General features: G+C 38.3%; 1 protein-coding gene across 3 annotated transcripts in view; it reads left to right on the forward strand.

Annotated features, from left to right (window-relative positions):
• Positions 1-13683, forward strand: part of ZFR (zinc finger RNA binding protein) — a 40065-nt gene that overhangs the window by 11024 nt on the left and 15358 nt on the right. For 2 of the 3 annotated variants that reach the window (XM_075410585.1, XM_075410587.1), the window contains exons 3-10: positions 1679-1961; positions 3619-3763; positions 4532-4750; positions 6017-6264; positions 7267-7458; positions 9515-9815; positions 10760-10953; positions 12787-12906. In XM_075410585.1, coding sequence (XP_075266700.1) covers positions 1679-1961; positions 3619-3763; positions 4532-4750; positions 6017-6264; positions 7267-7458; positions 9515-9815; positions 10760-10953; positions 12787-12906 — 1702 coding nt within the window. The remainder of the gene's footprint in view (positions 1-1678; positions 1962-3618; positions 3764-4531; positions 4751-6016; positions 6265-7266; positions 7459-9514; positions 9816-10759; positions 10954-12786; positions 12907-13683) is intronic. The other variant, XM_075410586.1, reaches the window with a different exon arrangement.

Genomic DNA, 13683 nt, shown 5'->3' on the forward strand with positions numbered 1-13683 from the left:
GAGAGTCTTCCTATGTACGTCTTGGAAAGAATTGTTTTAAGTGGTGGTGGGAGCTACACCAACATGTTTTTAGGTCTTTTCCCTGTACTGTTATGCTCAGAAACTGAAAATGAAGTGAAATGTAATTGTGAGTACAACTCACAACTGAATTAAATTTGGGTGGAATGCAAGTGGTCTTATAAGCAGAGACCTACAATGGGAAGAAGGTGGAGCTCAGCCATGGAAGTCCACTAGTAATAAAATTTTCTCTGTTTCTGCTGTAAGAAATTAGTGGGTTCTGATGTAATTAAAATGACTTAAATCAGTTTTTATAAAGATAAGTAAAAATTACAAAACACAAGGAAGTTATGGAAATGTCTTTTGCAAAAGTAAGAGTATGTATACTTAAAATGTGCTTTGTTTCTGGTGATTATGTCAGAGAGAGTATTGCAGACTTTAGGAGAAAATACTATAACTTGTTTCCTTTGGTTTTGAGCATAACCATACTGGAATTCCGTTGGGCCACTGAGCATGTTTGCTTCAAGTCTGAAAAACAGAGGATACTACCTCCTTGCTAGGCATGGAGCTGGTTTTGAATTATCTTTTAATAGTGCTGTGGAGATGAGCAACGCTATATAGAGATTCTTAAATATTATAGAACAACGTTACAGGAAGTGTACTGAAAAATTCAGAATAATCACTCAATCCCCACTTGATATCATTGTTCCAGATAGTGATATTTTGCCTGGTTCACTTTGTTTAAAATCAAAAGAATGATGCGAATCTTCTAATCATAGTGCACAGTTACACATCAATATAGGACAATATTAGTTTCTGTTCAAATAGTTAAACCTTTGAAGTCACTATTTTTTATTTCCACTGTGAATATTTACCCATTCTTAGTAAATAGCCCCATATTAATGTCCTACGTGCAAATTTTAGAGAGGCAGATTACACTCAGCATATGCCATGAAGATTGCCAGAGCTCTGGTAGCAGTCGTCTTGCTCGATCTCACTGTCTGGTTTGTGATGCTTCAAGTTGTGAGGCAGTGGACTTCTGTACGAGCGAGTGGGGCCAGATTTTACAGTTCTAAACTTTTGTGGGAGAAGTACCCTATCAGAGGTGTGTATTTAAAGTGTCTCTGCCTTAATGTGAGAGTTCTGAGCTAATTTTTGTGAAAGTCTTTAAAAACTCATTAATATGGTTTACTGAAAAACTTCATGCAAGTGCAGGTCAGTAACGAGGTCTCTCAGAAAAGTAGTGTTTTTCTTAATTTGACTGGTATGTCAGTTTATTGAAGAACTACTAAAGCATTTAAAAACTTGTCAGTCTTGAAAAGACATTGTTTTACGACTTCTGTATTACTGTAAATGAAAGACTAGTGTTCCACTGCTTGAAAAAAAAACCAAACACAAACGCCCCCCCTTGCTAAGAAAGTTATCACCTGCATGATACGTGTGCATCCACAGAAACTTCCAGAATGATACATCCGTTTTAATCGGGGGGGGGGGGGGGGAAGGGGAGCGTGGAAGAGAGGTAGTAGAAGCTGTTAAAGTGTATGCGTAGGTAGGTAGATGCTCTGGGTCTGTTTCTAGAACAGACAAGTATTAATCACATCTGGGATTTTGAAATGTGTAGGTATTAGCTTAGTGTGTTGGATTAATCTAATTGTTTACTTACTGTCTTTTTCCAATATAGCCAGCAGCCAGCTTCGGGTGTAGCCTATTCCCATCCAACTACAGTTGCTAGCTACACTGTCCACCAGGCACCAGTTGCTGCGCACACCGTTACTGCAGCCTATGCTCCAGCAGCAGCTACAGTTGCGGTAGCCCGGCCTGCTCCAGTGGCTGTTGCAGCTGCTGCAACAGCTGCTGCATACGGAGGTTATCCGACAGCGCACACAGCTACAGATTATGGTTATACCCAGAGGCAACAAGAAGCTCCGCCGCCACCACCTCCTGTCACTACGCAGAATTACCAGGTGGGTTCCAAAAAAAATTACTCCTGTTGTATGATTTTTAAATGATACGTTACAACAAGAAGGTCGGTTTGGAGAAGAGAATGTCATGATATTTACATTTTTTTTTTTTCTTCTGTGAGTCGCAGTCTGAGTACAACTTGAATTGCTTAGTAGTGAAAACTGATAGAATGTGAAGTGATTGATGTCTCGTATGGCCCGTATAGAGGATTATCAGCACTAGTACTGCAGGAGCTAAGATTCAGACTTTCACACAGTAAGCAATGAACTGATGTTTACCTCCAAGTGATTTTGTGAAACTACTGCTGAAAAGACTAATAATGTCTTGTCTCAGCTAGCTTAAATGGTGTACAGTAAACTGGGTCATGGAACTGATGCAGCTGAAAAAACTATTTCAATAAAAATTTTCAGTGGAGGTAGAAATAGTTCCTTTGTCAGATTCCTGGATGCAACAGGAGTTCTAGTACCGAACATACGAGGGTAGAAGATTGCCTCAGGAGAGGAACTACCCTTTGGGTAGTTTTTGGGTACCCTTTGTGAGATCACTGCCTAACCTTGTATGGCTACAGGCTTCTACAAAAGGGAGCTGTTTGTTTTCATATTGGATGCTGAAATACCGTGTCTCTTGTAATAATTTTTTAACTCTTTACTTCTGAACTTACCAAGGCATTATCTAGATTCTAATTAGTATTTTGGTTTGTTTAAAAAGACTATACCGTTGCTGCGTGTTCTGGTTTCTTTTGTACAGCTTTTATAAGTAGCAAATGTGCTCATAATAACGAGGTCAGTTACTAGATGCATTTAGACAGAAAAAAGAGTCCCCTAAACTAAATAAAAATAATTTCAGTTTACACAGGTTGGATGGAAAAGAGATACTATTATATTTCTTGGAAATAAAAGGAATTTTTATACATGAGTACATTTTAGCTATAGTAGTTCCATACCTTGCTATCCCTCTGATCAACTCTGTACACTTCACCATAAATACAGTGAGGATGAGACAATGTATGTACATACACGTAGTGGCTTCCAGGGCCCCCTTCTAAGCTTACTACCTATCACCTGAGTTCCAGAAGTGTCAGTGGGCTACTTGCCTTGCCATTATAGACTAGATACAGTTCCCTAATGGACTAGTTGATACACCAAAAAAGTAAAGAAGGCTTTAAAAGTATCGCTTCCATACTCTAAAAGATATAACCAAGAAAAACATTGTTAAAGGTGGGATTTTTAAAGCCAATATAGGGTCATGTTTGTAAACTAGTGAATTTATTGTGGTTTATAGAAATTCACATTTTGTGGAGATCTGTGGTGGTTCTTCATGTTTTACAGAAATGTAATCTGATACAGTCATTATGAAAGCGAGAGTAGGTGCTTTTCAGTAACAAAGTGTTAGGGAAAATGATTTAATAGTCTGAGGTTAAATCCTGTATTAAATCTGGAAAAGATCAGGGTTGTTTTCAGGCCTGAAGTATCTGTAAACATAAATTAAATTTCTTTAATGCATGTATTTATATATACTGTGTCTGTAAATGTTTTTGTAAGTCTACTTTAGTAGACTAGAAGAAAATACATTGTTTCTTTAACTCTGCTAATGACTTTTATTACTCTGGATATATACTTAAAGGAGAAATTTTCTGTTTTCTCTTTTTTGAATTTTTAGGATTCCTATTCTTATGTTCGATCTACTGCCCCAGCCGTAGCTTACGACAGCAAACAATACTATCAACAACCAACAGCAACTGCAGCGGCTGTGGCTGCTGCTGCCCAGCCTCAGCCTTCAGTAGCCGAATCGTACTACCAGACAGGTGGGTGGCATGATTCAAACCGCTGTCATTATACACAGTCTCTGTACTACTTTAATACCTTAAGAACTTTTTTTTTTTTAATTTCGCACTATGCAGATTTTTTTTCCTTTTTTCAGTTTTGTCATGTAATCTTCGTCAATGTGTAGAAAATTCTGCTGCACCTAGAACTTGAACATTATTGTGACATTTCTATAAGTAGCTATCTCTGAGGTTTGGATTGTTATTAAATACACTTAAAACGTAATTCTAGGCAAACTTCTTGCTGATCTGTCTAGAAACCTTGCTGAAGTAGGTTCAGATAGTCATTGGTGGGTTCAGATCATAACTTGATCAGAAACACTTTTTAAATTCTTTAGTTACTTAATGTATGTCATCCTTTAATTGTTGGTATCATGATTGCTACAAAGCAAAAATCCTATTTACTTTTTTTCACTTTAATTGGAAATAATAGGGAAGTGTACGTGTGCTTCGGTTTAGTGTGCTCTAGTAAAACCATTGAATGAGAAGGTTGTTTAAAAACTTGGCAGCACAGTTAACAATAAATAAATAAATCTGAGGCTTATTGGTGTGAGCTGGGACATCATTAAATGGTTGGGTGTGATATACGGTACACAATGCATAACCATGACTAAAAAAACCATCACCAAACCAAAAACCACTTGTTATGTATTTATTCCCCAGCATATTGTTAAGTACCACTTAATATGGTTTGCATTTCATTCAACTACAACATATTAATGTTTTTACACTTTTTTTCCTCCTGATTAGCTCCAAAAGCAGGATATAGCCAAGGGGCAACACAGTATACCCAGGCTCAGCAAACACGACAAGTGACAGCTATAAAACCTGCAACCCCAAGCCCAGCAACAACTACATTTTCTATATATCCAGTATCCTCTACTGTGCAGCCAGTAGCAGCTGCAGCTACTGTTGTTCCATCCTATACTCAAAGTGCAACGTACAGTACAACAGCAGTTACTTACTCTGGTAAGCACTTTGCATATTATGTTGCTGGGATCTTTTCAGTTGCCACAGGAGAGACTTTAAATACTGGGAAATTTAGCAGTTCATGTTGAATTACATCATAGTCTACTGAGAAGTGTCAACCAGTTAAATCATTATAATGGCAAAATATTTTGCTGTGTCTTTAAAAGAGGTTTAATGTTTGTATGTGCCTAGTTTGTTACATGTGAGAGTATACAAAGTGTTGGCATTGCTACACGCACAGTATTTTGTGACTTACTGTAAGGAAAGAAAAGATGGAGGGTAGAAAAACATCCCCACAGATACTACGCAGGGAAACTGGAAGGGAGCATGCTGCCATCAAGCAGCAGTTATAGAGACAGGGAGGAGCAGTCCAATATAAATCTTGCAAGTTTGGGCTATCTTGACCCAAAACAGGAGGAGAATGGGTCCTGAAAAAATACTTTCCTTCAAACATTATAAATCCAAAAAGTAGTTAAAGAGAAAAGAGGTTAACTTTATGGCCAGATGATAATCAAGTGACGCATTATAGCTACCTTGAACTTTTGGGGGTTTTTTGTTTTCTGTTTAAAAAGGGATTTCAAGACTCCCTTGAGACAGAGCCTGATAAGAGGATTAAAATAGTTGAACCAATAGAGGTTGAAAGTGTATGGGAAAACTGGCTCAAAGATACAAAACCCCAGTTTCCTTGATTTGTTCGGTTTTGGTACTAGAAATCAAGGACTGCACAGCCAGGTTTTAGTGGGCAGGCAGCTTCTCTAAAACAACTTAATAGAGTGAAATAGAATGTAATAGCACTAGCCATTCTGTCTTTTGTCTTCACTTTTTTTTTTCCCTGTGCTCTACATAATGTCTATCCTCCTTGCCATTTGGAAACTTGAACAGCGTATCTGTTTCTGGAAGACTGCTTACTTCAAGTGGCCTTTGATAAATCTTTTATTAAAATTCTTGTTACATCATACTTGGTCTTACCAGATGTACCAGGAAATTTCTCGTATGCTTTAGGGATGTTTTGATATATCTAACATAACAGTGTGTCTGCAAAGATGTGTCTAAAATCAAATATATTCCTGATACAATTGGTGGGTATGTATTTGTGTACTGTGAAACATCGAGAGAAATTCAGACTGCCTAACAAGATCTCAATAAGTAGTTTATATCTTGCCCTGCCCCCGCAACTCTATTATGCAACATGTTTTGAATTTGTGTGTTATGTAATTGATACATGATGTACAGTGATGTAACATTTATTTTATTTTGATCTTTGAGGTACCTCTTATTCCGGCTATGAAGCCGCAGTGTATTCAGCTGCATCGTCCTATTACCAGCAGCAGCAGCAGCAACAGAAACAGGCAGCGGCAGCAGCTGCTGCTGCTGCTGCAACAGCTGCTTGGACAGGGACCACCTTTACTAAAAAGGCACCATTCCAAAATAAGCAACTGAAACCAAAACAACCTCCCAAACCGCCCCAGATCCACTACTGTGATGTTTGTAAGATCAGCTGTGCTGGACCACAGGTACCTGTATTATGTAATATTCTGCTATATAGTTTAGTCATAACTTCTTCAGATAAAAAACTGACCCCTTTAAGAATATTTGTTTATTTTTAAACACCTGATTCTATATTTTTGCTAAAGGGATAATTAAATGAAAATGTGAGCTGTTGTAGAAAGAATTCCTGTCAGAAGACAAAAAGATACATCCCCATAGCTTGTACAGAGAAGCCTCAGCTGTGCTTTGGACTTCAGAAATATTCTAAACTTTGAATTTTATTTGCTTTTTTAGCATAGCAAACTTCTTAAAAAATACATTTTTCAGAACTATGGAATTACATACATTTTGTGAATGGTAAGCCTAAAACTTTGGTCTTTATTGTATTCCAGCATCCCAGTTTAGTTTCACAGCGGGTACAAGTGCATAGAAAGTAGATACCAATTCATGCAGAGTGTTTGTGTGTGTCTGACTAAACAGTTTTTACTCTTCAGGTAAACTTGCTGTTAGTTCCCGCCCTGTCTGCTCTTTAGATTGCCAGTGTTGGTCTAGGAACAAATACTAACTTCTGCATTTCATTTTCAGCACACCTTTATTTATGCATTACCTTCTCTTGAATTGATTTTTTTTTTGAGTTCTTTCGATCTTGATCACTGTGGTCTTGTATGAGGAAAATTCAAAATCAAGAATAATTGAATGCAGTGCAGGAAACTGCAGTTTTCCAGTCATGTCGAGTTTTCAATGATAATACCTGTTAACCAGTACTTGATCGAGGAGGTGAGAAGTTAGAGGAACAAAGTCCATGGTGCATTACCTAAAAGTGGAATCCTGGTGGTGGTGAAGGAAATGTATTGGTCTGAGAAGTGGCCTGCTAATGCCTGAGAGCATGTCATATGGAAGAAATGTTCAGTGTAGGAAGTATGTCTTATACAAAGCATGTGTTTTATGCTGTGTTCTATATTACGTGTGTTCGCGTGAACGAGCAGTACAAAAACATGTTATTGTGTGTGTATTATTTATTTAAACAGACTTATAAAGAACACTTAGAAGGCCAGAAACACAAAAAGAAAGAAGCAGCATTAAAAGCTTCCCAGAACACCAATAACAGCAGCACTTCTGCTCGTGGAACTCAGAATCAGTTGCGCTGTGAGCTTTGTGATGTGTCTTGTACAGGGGCAGATGCTTATGCTGCCCATATCCGTGGAGCCAAGCATCAGAAAGTAAGAGCTTTCTATTGTTCTTCTTACACGAGTCAGTTATGTAGTTCTTCCCATCATTTTTTCTCATCTTAGAGAAAATACGCAGAAACAACATAATTTGAATTATTTTGTTTAAAGACGTTTAGTTTTGCTTTTTTTTTTTTCCAACTTACTTTTAAGCTCACTGTTAGAAGGGCTTTGTTGGGAGAAAGAGGCAAAAATACTGCCATGACATCAATGGGAAGAGGATGTATTGGGGAAAGTATGTAAATCATAGAAAGAAGGCGTAGAGTAAGATGGGGAGAAGAATTCAGTGAGGACATGCGGTAGCATGCTTGTGCCCCCTAACTCTTTTCAAGACTTTTGTTGACACAGTCTTATTTATCTGGTGCTGTGAAGTTTTCAGTGCACTTTGAAACAGTGTAAGCTGAGTCATTGCCAAGGGACAGGGCTATTACGGGTCACTCTATTGGATTTTCTTACAAAGAAAATTCGCGTATGGGAGCAAGGAACAATATCCTGCAGTAGACTTTGTAATGAGTATGTTTGGAAGACTTTTGGTAAGCATGTTTTCGCTAGTCTTTGGGTGTAGTTAGGTGGGCATTCTGGAATAATGACTCTGGGCTGCACTGTGAACCCCTGTGACCTGTGTTTTAAATTTGGCCATACAATGGTAAATGCAATGGCAGCGTAGAGTGTGTGTGTTTAGATATTACAGATTTTTCTTATAACTCTGGAAATATAAATGTCAGTAACAATTACAGTATTAATATTCAGCTTTTATAGCTCTGCATCTCACAACACTCTACAAAGTGGCATCAGTAACTTTATTCATATTAAAATAAATAAATCTCATAGCAGATTTAAAACAATTTTCCCACAAGAGTAAAAAATGAAATTTAGATAGACATGACTAGTGTTCTTTCTTTTGTTAATAAGTTGAGCCATTACATTTTTGCGTTGTGCCCATAACTCCATAATTATATGCAGTATAGTATGTATTATCTTGCTATATTTGGATGTAGCTTTCTTTTCCTCATAGATAGTCACTAACCACTGCTAATTTAGGTTGTCATCAGTGTAAAAATGAAATCTCAAAAGGCTCTGTTTATTTCTGTGGTACACTGAAGAATCCTGTCCATTCTACTGGCAAAAAGCAATTTTGAAGATTTGCTTGAACTTAATTTATAGTATTGTGTGATACTAATATGTCTATATTCTGATGGGAAGCATACTTTAAAAAAATGAGAACAAAAACCTAGCAATTGTATGTATACAGTTGTGTGCCTGTCATGATTGTGTACATGTGTTTGCATTAAAGGCATGTCTCACAGATTAGCATTTTTTTTACAGCTATTTTCGAAACCCAGTCTTTATTTTTATTTTTGCATGTTTTGTTCGTATGGACTAGATGCATTGCTTTTCAGGTGATGGTCAGCTGTCACCAAAAAGAAGTATTATTCTCAAGCATGTTGTGGAAAGGCCTCTGCTTGTTACTTCTAAGAATAAACGTGTACCTCTTTACTTTTTATGGAATACTAAAGAGCTGTGAAATACACCTCTTGCATCCTCCTTAACTATCTCTGCAGATGAGCTTTTTTAAAAAAAGAAAACAAAATCAAAACCAAACACACTTTTGCCTTAGGTAACCTGGAAATTCCTTAAATATGAATACGTTCAAAATGTAGTGATGAAAAGAGACAGTGTTGTTGAATCTGAATTAAATAACTCTTACAAAACTTACTTTGGAACTGAAATAGTTCAATGTACTGCATTTCTGGAGGGAGAGTAAAAAACAACCAGTCGAACAAATCAGTCACATTGAAACAGTTAGAGCAAAAGATTTCCTTGATGTACTTGGTTCGAAGTTATTGGCTTTCTGTTCTCATCTACACAGCTTTTGGAGTAAATGTCTGAATTTCTAACGGAAGTAAGCAGTGTGAGAAGTAGTAACTAACTTTTTAATTATATTGATTTTTTTTTTTTTTTTTTTTTTACTTACATTGGTGTTTGCGTTGCATCATTTTTATAGTTGTCCCCCGGAGAGCGTATTACAAATTTCTCTTCATTCTTGCAGGTAGTAAAGTTGCACACAAAACTCGGCAAACCCATTCCTTCAACTGAACCAAATGTGGTTACCCAAGCTACTTCCTCAACATCCACATCTGCTTCCAAGCCAACTGCCTCTGCTTCAAATATAGCAACTAGCAGCAGTACTGTGAACTCCTCTGTTGCATCCTCTGCAGTGAAAATTCTTACTCCCACGGCAAGCACACCACTTAACACTGCGTCCAACAACAAAACTTCTTCAACCGCTGCTAATATAGCTGTAAAGAAAATATCTACACCGAAAATAAACTTTGTTGGCAAGTACAGAAGTCAGTCTTTATTTTGAAACCTAACCTATTCTATAACTTTTTTTAAGACTTAGTGCAACAAATACAAATGTACTTAGTTAACCTTATGCATGAGTAACTCTGTTGTGTTTAAGAGAATTACTGATAGGTGAAAATAAGAATGCATATAAAAGTCTTGTTTCAAAATTTTTGGTGTTTTCTACCCGGTTGTCTCCACCTGACCTCTCTTGGAGGCTTCTCCCACCTTCATAAGAACCCTCCCACCTTTGGTTTCTTATGTAGTAGCTGCTGGAGTATTTCAGTTTGTAGTCCAGTTGGTCCTAATTTCAGTTTATAGCCTGGGTTGTTAAGGCGACTTGCAGTAGGTTGGCCATTGATAACTGGGCAACTGCAACATTCTTGTAACAGTGGAAAACTAACAGTGGAAACTTCTGAAATGAGCATGACAGACATTTAGAGATGGGAAGGTGCTGTTCCACAATAAGCTATCCTGCTCTTGAAGGAAAGACCTACACAGTTGCAACACTGAGAGCATAATACCTGTGTTAGTACAAACATTACGAGGTTTTGAAGTACTTTTTTTGGATCCATTTACAAAAAAAAAATTATCACAGAGAAAGGGACTATGAAAATATATTTGCTGAGTTGTTCCCATTCAGTCCTATCTCTTTTGATGAAGCATGAAAAAGAATAATGAAAATCACAATTATATAAAGCAAAAGTTTTTCTTACTAGAAAAAAAACCCCAAACTAGATGTTTAAATAACTTGAATGTTGTTAAACTTATTTTTTAAAAAATCTTTAATTGTATTTAAAATTTGTGGAAGTTTTGACTTGTTTTAGATGACTGATAATGCTTTGGCCACAACATTGATATTTGCAAATAAACTCATCAGTTTGCACATCATGTATAATCATATTCGCATTCTATGAAACTTAAAAGATTTCATTTTTTTGATTTGTAGGTGGCAATAAGCTTCAGACAACAGGAAGTAAATTGGAAGAAATGAAATCAGCTGAAAGTGTCAAAACAACTCCTGCTGCTACAGTACAAACACAGGAAGTAAAAACAGACACAGCAGCTGAACCAGTGACTCCCACAACTCTTGCTGCCTTGCAGAGTGATGTCCAGCCAGTGGGCCATGACTATGTGGAGGAGGTATTGATATGAAAATGTGTATTGTTTTGTAACTATCTTAGTGAAAATTTGTTCAACGTGAAGCAGAATCACAGAGTGGTTGAGATTGGCAGGGACCTCTGGAGGTCGTCTGGGGGTCCAGTCCCACTCAAGCAGGGCCACCTAGAGCAAGTCACCCAGGACCATGTCCAGACAGCTTTTGAATATCTCCAAGGATGGAGACTCCACAGCTTCCCCAGGCAACCTGTGCCAGTGCTCAGTCACTCTCACAGTAAAAACGTGTTTCCTCATGTTCAAAGGGAATCTCCCGTGCCTCCTTCAGTTTGTGCCCATTGCCTCTGGTCCTGTCATTTGGCACCACTGAAAAGAGCCTGGCTCTGTCCTCTTTGCACCCTTCCTTCAGGTATTTGTATGCATTTGGAAGATTCCCTCTGAGCCTGATCTTCTCTAGGCTAGGCAGTCCCAGCTCTCTAAGCCTTTCCTCATAGGAGAGATACTGCAGTCCCTTCATCATTGTTGTGGACCTTTGTTTGACTCTCTCCATTATGTCAATGTCTCAGACAGGAGAGCCCAGAACTGTACGCAGGACTCCCAAGTGTGGCCTCACCACTGCTGAGTTAGAGGGGAAGAATCACCTCCCTCTACCTGCAGTCACTACTTTGTCTAATGCAGCCCAGGATGCCATTCACCTTCTTGGCTGTGAGGACATATTGCTGGCTCATGTCCAACTTGGGTGTCCACCAGGACACCCCAGGTCCTTTTCTGCCAAGCTGCTTTCCAGCTGCATGTTCCCCAGCGTGTATTGGTGCAAGGTGTTGTTCCTCCCATGGGGCAGAACTTTGCGTTTCCTCTTGTCGAACTTTACAAGGTTCCTGTCAGCCCATTTCTCCAGCCTGTTGTGGTCCCTCTGGATGGCTGCGCAGCCTTGTGGCATATCAGCTGCTCTTCCCAGTTTTGTGTCATTAGCACACTTGCAGAGGGTACACTCTGCCCTATCATCCAGATCATTTATTAAGGTGTTAAACAGAACTGGAAGCAGTATTTACCCCTGCTAGCCTCGAACTAGGCTTCATTCTACTGATCGCCAGCCTCTGGGCATGGTCATTCAGCCAGTTTGCAGTCCACCTCACTGTATGCTTATCCAGCCCCTACATCGACAGCTTGTGTATGAGGATATTAATGGCGAGACAAGGCATTACTGAAGTCCAGGTAGACAATACCAACTGGTCTCCCCTCATCTACCAGGCCGGTCATTTCATCACAGAAGTTTATCAGGTTGATCAAGCATGACTTCCGCTTCATGAAGCCGTGGTAACTAGTCCTGATGATCTTCTTGTCCTTAATGTGCCTGGAAATGGTTTCCAGGATTAGTTGTTCTATGACCTTCCCAGGGACTGAGGTAGGGCTGACTGACCTGGGTCCTCCCTGAAGAGAAGAATGACAAGGCATTGAATGTACAGAGGCTTGTGCATATGCTTACATTTTTGTATTGCGCATATTTCTTTTATGCTCAGTGGGGCATTCTTCATGTGGGTGGTGTGAGATATGTGGATGAAGTCTGATGTAAATTTTTCATGATTTGCAGGTTTGTAGTTATTCAACTCAGTATGTTCAGGCTTGAGTCTAAGGCTGTGTATTCTTTGGAATGGAAGGACTTTGTTCGTTACCGAGCACAGTGGTATGCCTTGTCAGAACAGAAAGTTCTAATCTGCCTTCTTTCAGTTATTGTGTGAACTTTTTAGCATGTTTTGAGACAGGTAGACGTTACCAGTGTCAATGAATTAGATAAATTTATACATCAGCTTTGTTATTTTAAAAAAAAAAAGCCAAATATGTTATAACTTTATTTTCCAGGTAAGAAATGATGAAGGAAAGGTGATCCGCTTTCACTGTAAACTTTGTGAATGCAGTTTTAATGACCCTAATGCCAAGGAGATGCACTTAAAAGGGAGGCGGCACAGACTTCAGTATAAGGTTAGTGAAATGCTAATGATTCTATGTGATACTCCACCAGTTGTCAGCTGACTGATTACACGTCCTTACATTTAAAGACTAGACAAAAATAGGTACTCCAGGTAAAGAGTATATATTAAAAAAAGTGTGTTTCTTAGTGAGTATAGTCTTTAAAGAAGTAATACAGACTGTGAAACTGTATTTGGGTTTGATTTTTTAAAAATATTTTGAACATTGCTTTCAGGCAACCTTTGCAACAGTAGAAAATGGGACCTCGTATGCAAGCAGCAGTAGGTTCTTTATGCTGTTTACTATGAATTTCAAATAATGTAAAATAGTAGCACTCAGTGTTTTTGACAGGAGAAACCACATAAACCCTTTGTGGAGACATTTGAGAAACAAGTGTTGCAGATATTTTAGTAGTGAACAGAAAGACACCTGTACCAACATACGGTGTGCATTGACTGTTATAAGATTGTGTTGGAAGAATCTACTGTGGTCACAGGACATACAGTGGACCTGCATGATCACGAAATGGATGAAACGAGAATATTCAGTAATTCATAGTTATGCCTGTATGAGGGACGCTTCAAGAACAGGGCATCAGGAAACACACTGCAGTTAAGATGCAGTGTTTTTTCAGGCCTATTGAGTACTCATCCTGCTACAGAATGAACAGCAAATTACTTGGTATTTCATGTAGTATTTTAATCTTGTTTGGTCTTACATGTGAAGAGGGAATTCATGCCATTTGTAATATGTTGCTATTTCTTTCCTTTACAATACTGGACATAGATT

This window comes from Opisthocomus hoazin, chromosome Z (genome assembly GCF_030867145.1).
Source record: "Opisthocomus hoazin isolate bOpiHoa1 chromosome Z, bOpiHoa1.hap1, whole genome shotgun sequence".
Taxonomy (NCBI): Eukaryota; Metazoa; Chordata; class Aves; order Opisthocomiformes; family Opisthocomidae; genus Opisthocomus; species Opisthocomus hoazin.